This window comes from Juglans microcarpa x Juglans regia, chromosome 2S (assembly GCF_004785595.1).
Source record: "Juglans microcarpa x Juglans regia isolate MS1-56 chromosome 2S, Jm3101_v1.0, whole genome shotgun sequence".
Taxonomy (NCBI): Eukaryota; Viridiplantae; Streptophyta; class Magnoliopsida; order Fagales; family Juglandaceae; genus Juglans; species Juglans microcarpa x Juglans regia.
Genome location: NC_054597.1, coordinates 29,902,458 through 29,912,762, shown reverse-complemented (window position 1 = coordinate 29,912,762; position 10,305 = coordinate 29,902,458). Strand labels below are relative to the sequence as shown.

The following is a 10,305-nucleotide window of genomic DNA, read 5'->3' as shown; positions in this document are numbered from 1 at the left end:
TATGAGTTTTAACTTTTTTATGAGAAGTTGAAAAGAAGTGGGTTCTATCAATGATTAGTTTGAAATGAGTTGAGTTGATTTTAACAACTAAACATTTGTCTTGGATTCAATTTTTATTAGAATTGGACCCTACTAAATTTGGGATATGTATCTCATAATAGGATAAATGGGACACGTTGTTAGATCATCATGGGTCTCTCTCGACCTCAAAGCTAGTTTAAGAGGTGATTTTTTTTCTCATACTTATAAATTGACCACCAGTTCTTTCCACAGCCGATATGAGACAACCCCAACACACGTATCTATCTCAAATCCAATAATATTATTCTAATGAAAATAGATCCAAAAGCTCACCAAATAATGAAAATCGATTAGAAAGTAATAAACATAGAAAGTAAAGCGAATCACTACGGTCTCTCAAGGCTTCACAATAACCCTTAGAGAAAACAAAGTTGGGTAATAAATCATCCTAAAACTACCTAAATAGCCTTGAGAAGGTAACATAAATAGCCTATGATCAATGTGAATTTTCAGGTCTGGATGCATAGAAATGAGGGTAATGATCGATCTGGATGCATGCAAAACCAAGCCCATAAGAATGTGGTTGGTCAGCACCACAAGCATGAACAGGGTAAGCATATATATATGGGCCCAAAATCTCAGTCTCAGATTGATTTCACAAACAAGCACTCGAACAGTAAGGTCTCATTTAGATATTAAAAGTGTTTCATCTCATTTTATCTTATTATTATAATTTTTTCAAAATTTTATACAAAATATAATAAATAATTTAACTTTTTCAAATATCAAAATAATAATAATATTAAAAATAATATTCTAACAATATTTTATTCAGTTATCAGCTTTCATCTCAACTCATCTCATTTCAACGCACTGTCCAAACGGCACACTAAGTAATATGATTGTTTCTTCCATCTAAGAAACAAAGCCCTGTAGCTTCTTTGATTAGCTCGTTTGTTTTCAGAGATGAGATGAGATGAGATGAGATTAAAATTAAAAAGTTAAATAAAATATTGTTAGAATATATTTTTTAATATTATTTTTGTTTTGGGATTTGAAAAAGTTGAATTGTTTATTTTATTTTGTGTGGGGATTTAGGAAAGTTGTAATGATGAAGTGAGATGAGATGAGATGAGATGAGATGTTTCTTGAAAACAAACGAGGCCTTAAGTATTAAATTTTTGGAAATTAATGGCACATTTTTGCATGATAAATTATGAACAGAACACATATTTGCTTGTTTATATATACTAGCAGTGAGTGACGTTGCACGTTTTCCTAGTGACTAATATCCATAAAATGTAAAAATAATATGTTTTTTTAAATAAAATCAATTAGTCACTAATTTAATGTACAGGAGTAGAAAAATAAATTTTAACAAACATCATAATGATAACAAAATGTTACAGTAATATGAGTAATATGAAAATTAAAAGATTTTGGATATTCTAGCAATAGTTTTCTTAACAAAATATATGAATTGTAGAATTTAACCACACTACTCAATGACTCAGGGAGCACTAAAAAAATCATTTTATCTAAATGATTTTAGTTAATTAAGAATATTATATGATTTAAATTATATTAAAAACTCTAATTATTTATATGATTTTATTCTCTTAAAAATATTTAACAAAACTCTATTTTTTATTTAATGATAAAAGATTAATATTTTATAAATTAAAGTTGAATTTATATTTTAATTATCTATTTTAAATTTTTTTACTTTTAATGTTTTAACCTCTACTATTGGATCAATTTTGGAGATTTAAGATGAAGGGTTGAGATTTAAAGTCTCAAATCTTAATTTTTCCAATCATTGGTCATTACTGTTGGCTTTTAACTTGAACATTAATCACTGTTCAATACTTTTGACTTGTAACGTGAACAGTAATAACTGTTCATTACTGTTAACTTTTAACGTAAACAGTATCACTGTTCATTACACTTCAACGTAAACAGTAATTACTGTTCATTACACTTTAACGTTATACATGCTTTTAAGATATAGGAATATATATATTATTTATATTGGGTTTAAGAAAATCACTGTGCAATTAACAATTTGATGATAATATATTTGAGCTTCCCTGGAGATAAGAGCGAAGAATTGAAGGGTCAGATTTTTGTTTCCCATATCTTAATTGGAGAAGAGGACAACTTAGAAAATTTGCAAGCTCACTTATTTATACACCAAACATGTTAGAATTGACATTGGACTAGCTAAATGCCAATGCAAGTCCATAATTTGACTAGATGTGAGAAAAAAAATCTACATTAGACAAGCCAATGCTCCAAAGCTCAACATATGAGCTACAGTAAATTAGGAGAACTCTCTATTGTTGGTGAGTTATTGTTCACTCTCAATCTCATTATTTTATTCTTTTCATCAACGTCTCCCTTTATCTTTCTCTCGTTTTTTTTTTCTCTCTTCAGACCCGCAACCTCTCATCATCCTCTTTTCTCCCTCGTTCGGCCCTCTTCTCTCGTATGAACTGGTTGGATTCTCCCGTATTCTTTCAAGCTAGGCCAAACGGTAACTCTTCCTTGCTTTTCTCCCCCTCTTCTCTGTGCATTTTCTCTTAGTCTCTCATCTCCCTTTTTTCTCAATTTTTGCTCCGATTCTAATGTACTCCCAAAAATCTCTCATTTTCTCTTCAATAAGCAATTAAATGGAATCGTGGTGGTGGCAAATCCGTCCTTCCCCTCTCGGTACATAGCTGCTCTTCCATTTTCCCTTCTCGGATACGCACATTAAAGCTCATTTTTTTCCTACCCTTATGTAAATTTTACTCACCAAAACTGAACTTTATCACCACCAATTTATTCTTTTGATTGCTTCATTTTGTCTGTGATTTTCTTTGTGATAATTTTGTTTTTATGTTTTGGTTTAGATAGGTCTCCTTAATTATGTGATGTATGAAAATATGTGCGTCATTATCTGTAAATGATGCATTATCTATGTTAAATTCACAATGATGAATGATTGATTAGTTAATTTCTTTTGGATTTGAAGGATTCTGCTCTTGCGGTGCTCTTGAAAAGAAATTAAATTATAGGGCTCTCGAAAAGGTTGGACATTGAAATTTTAGACAAAAATTAAATTGAATTGTATGAATGAAATATCATGAAGCATAATATTTCATCTGTAACATCTAATTAAGATGATTTGTATTTGGTCCTGCAGATTAAATTAGCAGACAATCGTATTCTTCATGTGCAGCTGCAGAATAAGGTCAACTTATCAAGCTTAATTATCTGGTTATTTTCAGTGTTCAGAGAACAAGGAATTACAAGAAAGAGTGAATAGTCTTGAGCAGCTGGTCTCATTCACAATTGATAAGTCATCAATATCTTTAGAACAATATGTATTTGAAGAAGATATTGATGAATTGAGAAAGAAAATTCAGTCTCAATAAATCATTTGGCATGTTTTGGATCAGAATGGCTAAATAGATTCAATTGTTTTGGCTGTTGATGGTTTGGAACCTTTCAATTATCCTGCTACAATTGAAGTCACATTGATGTATAGTTTTTTCCCCCATCTACATATTTGCAAGGGCTTGCATTTCTAGAATTCATTATGCCTTTGTTTAATGTGGATTCGCCTAACCAAAGTTTAACCCTATAGCTAAAACTTGAAATTCTAGCCAAATTTTAAACTTGGCAATAGTTAGGCCATTGTCAATGTTCTTATTGATATAGAGGTCTGCTACATCAGCTAGTATAAATAATTATATTTTGATGATTTTTTAAATAATCGTAATAGGTATATAATATGTTTACGTATCCACTCGGTAAAATTTGGACAACACATGAGAACTTGCACGCATATCATAGTGTATCTGAATCGTTATTACATGAAAAGATCATACAGAGCATGCAGCATTTGTTTTTAAAGTCTCTCTGCCATTTTTGTGGGTGGAATATTGGCAATTTGGGTTGCAAAATGCTGTTCATCGAGATCATGGAGAATTCGATTATCCCAAAGCTCTGCGTTTTTTACCTTAGAGACACTCTCCAGCACTTCGAAAGGAAGAATGTCTCCGATGACAACCACCATCTTGCTTTCCAAGTCTACTCTGTACGAGGTTACTCCTGTTTTCAAGGAGAGGGAGAAAGCTCAGAAAGGCCTATATATACATGATAATATTAATATTCACACGTACAAGACATGCAAGGATTTTCTCAGAAATACAGAGAGAAAATTAAGCCCAAGTTGCGGTTACCATGGGGAATAATCGTACAAGTGGGGTACTTTGCTCGTATCATTATATTTTCATATTGTTATGATTTTTTAAGGAAAAATTATTCTTATCAGCTATTCACCACCCTATACTTTACATTTTCCGAAAAACACTTCCATATCTTATGAAAAAATTATAAACGTAGAGTGTAAGAATGAATAGTAATTGATGAATAACATTACTCTTAAAACTCAAATGAAAGAAAGATCGACATATTTATAACAGAAAAAGTGGGTTTTACAGCTTTTTATATGAGCATTTTTTTTTCCTAAGCATTATATGAGCATTTGATGTTATTCGAATAATTCATACGAACGAAAATAAATACTGCAAAATATTTCTCTTACACTCTAGATAGTTTATCAACAACTTGGTATCTTTCCGTCTTACTCACAATCAAAGACTGCAAAACACAGAAACAAACACAAAACATGTTTTCACCGGATTGATATTTCTTTTTCAGGCATATGATCTGGGTTCATCTTGGTAAGGTCAATTTTAATGTTTATCTTTAAGCCTGTAAGTCCCCAAACAAGAAAATTAAAGAAAAGAGAAACCACAGAGAATTGGAAGTCAAAAGTTATATGCTAATTGTCGAAGAGCTACTTAAGGGGCATTAATTATATACTTTTTAAAATATACAACATTAATTAATTTATGCTTATTAAAAATAGTTAAAGAAATTAATTAATAGCTAATCTCTAGAAACTGTGAAAAAATCAATCGAGTAAAAAGAAGATAAAAAAGGCTCATTTCTACGTACCTTCAATCTTCGAGACATGTTTCTCAACTTTTCTTGCACAGCCATGGCAGTGCATGGATACCCTTAGCATCACAGTCTGCATTGATAGTTCATCAAACACACTGAAAATTAAGAAACTCCCACTGCATTGAATATGGCCAAATTAAACAAATTCTTCTCTCTCTCTCTCACTCTAGGGTAAAAGAAAGTTCAGAGAAAAAAGAGCCTCACCTTGGGCTTCAATTGATAAGCCAAGGTTTGGTTTCCAGCAACAACATCTTTTAGTCTCGGCAACTGGTCTTTATCACTTCTGATCAATGACCTTGTCTCAAACTCATCTTGGGTTTCCATGGAGTTAATCATGCAGAAGCAAGCGCTCGAGCAAGAAGAACCGCAAAAACAGTCTAAAACCCTGCCAAAGCTGAGCTTCCCCATTTTCAACTGTAACTTCTCTCTCACTCAGATCACAAGCCTGGAGCTATACAGATTCTCCTCACTTAAGAAATCTAACCTTCCCACCTAATGAATCAACCACTTCAGTGATAGCCTGAATTTTATATATTTTGTGAGAAAGAGAGAGTCCCGCTGGAGGGAGGGAACAAAGAAGCTAAAGGTCAAATATTCATTGGGGAAGGAAAAAGTTGAACAGAAGCCAATGAAGCATATGAAGAAAAAAAATAGCCAAAGACCACCACTACACATATTCTTATCGAAATAAGACTTTTACAAGTTGATTGACACATCAAATGCATCACTGATCAGCTAGTATAAAAAATATGTTTTTCTAAAACTTTTTTTTATATAATTATAATGAATAAGAAATGATATTTGTAGTCTTAGAATATACAAATTTTGCGCACTGATCTCTTTTAAAAAAATAGATAAATCTGTAATTCACGCGAAAAAATAATTTTTTAATGGTGAATCTCATTTTTTTTTTAAATGAGTACGTATGACAGTTTACACATGACCCTAAAACTGTATGTAGCATTAATAATTATATATAAATAATATTTATATCAACTCATAAATAACAAAATTCATAATTAACTAGTCAAGAAATCGTGTATGTCCACTAGTCCAAAAAGCCACTTGTTGCTGTTATCATCCAACTAGATTTTGTCATGCATGTAATGTGGGATGAACTACAAAAAAGAGTAAAACAGAATATAGAGAGTTCTCCACACACAGTCCTACATGCAAATTAAAGCAATTGAAAGGAGGAACTTCATGTGAGATCGATTGACAGCTGAGAAGAGTTAATGTGTCCCTGATCAAGTGAAGGTTCTGCTAATCAAAGAAACCAAAAACTCATTAAATTAAGCCTGTTTAGTATGATCTAGTGGTGAAGAGAGGAGCACAGTCTCCAAGGGAGGAAAGAGTACTTAATTAATTTCTAAACCCAAGATTTAGGAAAATAATATCTATAGATGCATGGGTTTGGATTTGGATAAGCATGATCATGTTGCCCCATTTTTTTATCAAAGGGGGAGTGTGAGAAAAAGGTTAAGTAGCTAGGAAGGCATCTGAGATGAGGAATATTTGGTAACCCATGCATGTCTAGCTAGCTAGCAAGATTAATAATATATAATAAAACACTTGGTATCGATCATTTTTCTTACCTGTTTAAGCCTATGAGATCAGAAATATTGGATGGAATATTAATAAGTACTACTGAAAACACATGAACGAGACCTGAAGCTGTTGACATATTTGTCATGCATTGTCTTAAAAATAGGATACTACTGACAATAATGGAACAGGAAGATCACTTGAATTATTCAAGGCCGCCATGAGCTCACTCACAACTGGGGTTTTTTTTTTGAATTATTAGAAGATTGAATAATTCATGTGTTAAATAATGCTGTTTTTCTCAACAGGTTGGTCCATGTGATGTTGGTTCCTTCCAAGGGAAGAAGGAGACGAAAATTTAGTGGGGGAAAAGTCATGTTAGTCACGCTTGCATCCATCACATGATGAGAGTACACTTTGGGCTATGCCATGTTAATAAAAAGAAGACTCATGTGGGTGCGTTTGAATAAATATATAATTAATGTGCATGAGCCAGCAATAAAGAATTGTGGTAATTAAGGATAAGTTGTTTTTAGTGTTTGTTCATGGCCAACTGTACTACATTACTGTAGTACATTTTGGTACAAAACTAATCAAGTAGTTAATTCCAATTTAGGAAAATGCTATCTATACGTTCAATTTTACGTGCATAATCATACATATTTACCTATCAATTATTGGAAATTGTGAAAATTTTAAAATTTAAAATTCGAAGGAAATGAAGATGCCACTCAATACATATAAATTAGTTCTGCGTACTTTTCAATATATATATATATATTTAAATTAAAGAGCGAATAGTCACTTGTCTAATAGTGACCTCCATCCAAATTTATTAATAAGCCCTCACTTGTAGCGGAGAATAACGTGATAACAATCAAGGTAGTAGGGATTTACAATAATATGAAAGACTCATAACCCCCAAGAACCAGAACACCAGAACAAATAATTCAAAAACAATAACCAGGCCTATAACTGAACAAAACAATATAAACAAGCCTATAAAGGATTTAACCAGACAAATAAAAATCCTATTCGAGTAAGTGCAATGACATAACCAATGCCGCATGCCGCATGCCGACACTCCAATAAACCATGTAGTACCCACTCCAAAGGCATCAACACTTCCTTAGGTATGCCAGTTCACATGAATCTGTTATAAGTATATCTCTTAATAGATGAGGAACTTCCATCTGCCTTGACCACTCATGAGAGATCTCATTACAACGCAGCCAGGCCAAAAAATCTATAGCCTTATTTCCTTCCAGATAGATATGCTTAATAGAAAAATTTATCTCTACCAACATATTAATAATGTCTTCCCAAAAATCCTTTAAGTACCAAAGACTATAACTTCCTTTCTGAACCCAGTTAACAACCAAAAGAGAGTCTATTTCAATAATTATCTTATTAAGCCCCAATCTTTTACAATGCTGAAGCCCTCTTCGAAGGGCTATAACTTCTGCAAGATTATTGCTACCGTTTCCAATAGATTTGATAAACGCAAAAACTACATTCCCAAGCTCTTTCTGACTATTCCTTTGGGCACCCAAAATTCCAGGATTATTAATACTACTTCCATCCACATTCAGTTTAAGCCAATCTTTCTTCGGTTTCTCCCATCTCACTGCCATTAAGGTCTCATTCTTTCTTGAATTAATAGAAAGATTCAAAGACTTCAAGATCTGTACATCCTTTTCCAGTAACTGAGAATCCTTCTGAACCTTAATACCAACCCAATGAATCAAATACTTTATCGATCTTCATAAAGCTTGAACCTTCTATTTTCCTCCTTCCATTCGAGCTTTACATCGCCAATTCCATAAATTCCAGGTAATGATCACAGGTATAAGTCCGATAAGATTACCTAGCTGAGATGACTTCGATACTCTTCGAAACTAAGCCTCAGCAGTTGCTCTCCAAGACCGTAATGGGATAAACTGGATACCCAAAGTATTTGACCTAATTTTTCATATGGCCTTAGCAATATTACCACTATATAACACATGATTAATATCCTCAAAGACACCTTCCCGACACCATTGCATTTCGAGACTAAAGGCACACCAAGTCTCCTTATACGATCATCCACCCTAAGGCATGAGTTTAAGGCCTTCCACATAAGCACACAGAATTTCTTTGGTAAAGCCGCATTCCAAATCCAATCCGACCATTGACATTTGGGATTACTAATCCAAACAAAAAACTAGGCGCTTTTGGTCGTGAAAGACCCATCCGAATTTCCTAACCAAATAAGTTGATCATTACCTGGCCTTCTACTGCTAATATCATTGACTATCTCCTTCGTTTTCTCTATCCTTACTAGCTGCTTGAGTTGCTCCATATCCCAACTGTTATTAATCATACAATGCTTCACCTTCAATGTCGGATCTCCCACAATCGGATACTGCTCCTTCAAAGGTCATGAATTAAGCCAATTGTCTCTCCAGAAAGTCACATTCCCCTCCCTAATTTTCCACTTGGAGTACGAAAGTACCACATGAATCTCTTTGGAAATTGCTTTCCAAAACCGAGAGCCTCTAGATAGGTTAATCTCCAGCAGATGTTGTCCATGCATATATTTGCACAAAAAAATCTTTTCCATAAATAATCTGAACATAACAAATTCCAGGCAAATTTAAGGTGCAATGATCTTTGTCCATCAATAAAGTTCCTCAAACCAACCCCTCCCTCATCCACTGGTTTACATAATCTGTCCCATTTAATCCATTTCCTTTTAGGACTCCCATTAATTGAGCTCCAAAAGAAAGGGCTAAATACTTTATTAAACTATATCAGCACCATTTTCGGGACCTGCATCATAGATAACAAGTGAACCAGCATACTCGACAAAACATGCTTTAATAGGACGACTCTCGCCCCAGCTGAAAGAAAGTTCAACTTCCAACCTTCAATCTTATTCCAAATTCTTTAAATAACATCCTGAAAATGAATTAACTTCAATCTTCCAGAAACAATTGGCACCCCTAAGTTCCTGACCTGGAACACCCCTTCTGAAAATTGTGTAGTCGATAAGAGATGTCGACGTCTAGTAGAATTGATTTTCTTAGAGAAAAAAATTGATGATTTAGCGATGTTCACCTGTTGACCTGACCATACAACATAAGTACGAAGAACAACAAGAATCTTTGAAACTAAAGACTTCCATCCATTCGCAAAAATCACCATGTCATTAGCATATAAAATGTGAGAAATAACATGACTATGTCTTGGATGAGAGAAGCATTTAATTCTTCCATCTTCAAATTTCTTCTTTAACAGCCGAGAGAAAACTTCTTCTACTAAAATGAATAAATAAGGAGACAGAGGATCCCCTTGATGGAGACCTCGTCCACCCTTAAAGAACCCTTTCGTAGTGCCATTCATTACCACAAAATACCAAGGCGTAGTAACACATTGGACTAACAGATGACCTTCGAAGAGAACCCAAAAGCTTCCAATATATGAAATAAAAATTCCCAGTCAATTGTGTCGTAAGCTTTTGCAAAATCGATTTTCATCATAAAACTAATCGCACACTTGATCATGTGACCATGTTGAGAGAAATTATGTTAATTATTAATTCTATTATGTTTATAACTTAACTATAGAATTGTTTGCGTTTAGATTTCCTTCGTTCTCTTGTTAAAATAAATTATAGAAGAACTTTACTTATCATCTTCACACCACACACCACATAAATTTTTTTTTTAAATTTTTTAT

General features: G+C 33.2%; 1 protein-coding gene across 1 annotated transcript; it reads right to left on the bottom strand.

Moving 5' to 3' along the window:
* Window positions 1-3,837: 3,837 nt before the first annotated feature.
* LOC121253232 lies at window positions 3,838-5,683 on the bottom strand. The gene is made up of 3 exons (XM_041153220.1): window positions 5,242-5,683; window positions 5,032-5,107; window positions 3,838-4,119 (listed from the first exon to the last, which is right to left on the bottom strand). Exons 1-3 carry the CDS (start codon window positions 5,443-5,445, stop codon window positions 3,917-3,919), a joined length of 483 nt encoding a protein of 160 aa, XP_041009154.1. The 5' UTR covers window positions 5,446-5,683; the 3' UTR covers window positions 3,838-3,916.
* Between the last annotated feature and the right edge of the window lie 4,622 nt (window positions 5,684-10,305).

Bases quoted from the DNA above. Each gene is read 5' to 3' on its own strand.
- LOC121253232 (XM_041153220.1), bottom strand. From the start codon at position 5,445: ATGGGGAAGCTCAGCTTTGGCAGGGTTTTAGACTGTTTTTGCGGTTCT. The intron at 5,108-5,241 runs GTGAGGCTCTTT...CTATCAATGCAG, and splicing joins CTTATCAATTGAAGCCCAAG to ACTGTGATGCTAAGGGTATC. The intron at 4,120-5,031 runs GTACGTAGAAAT...CCTTGAAAACAG, and splicing joins ACATGTCTCGAAGATTGAAG to GAGTAACCTCGTACAGAGTA.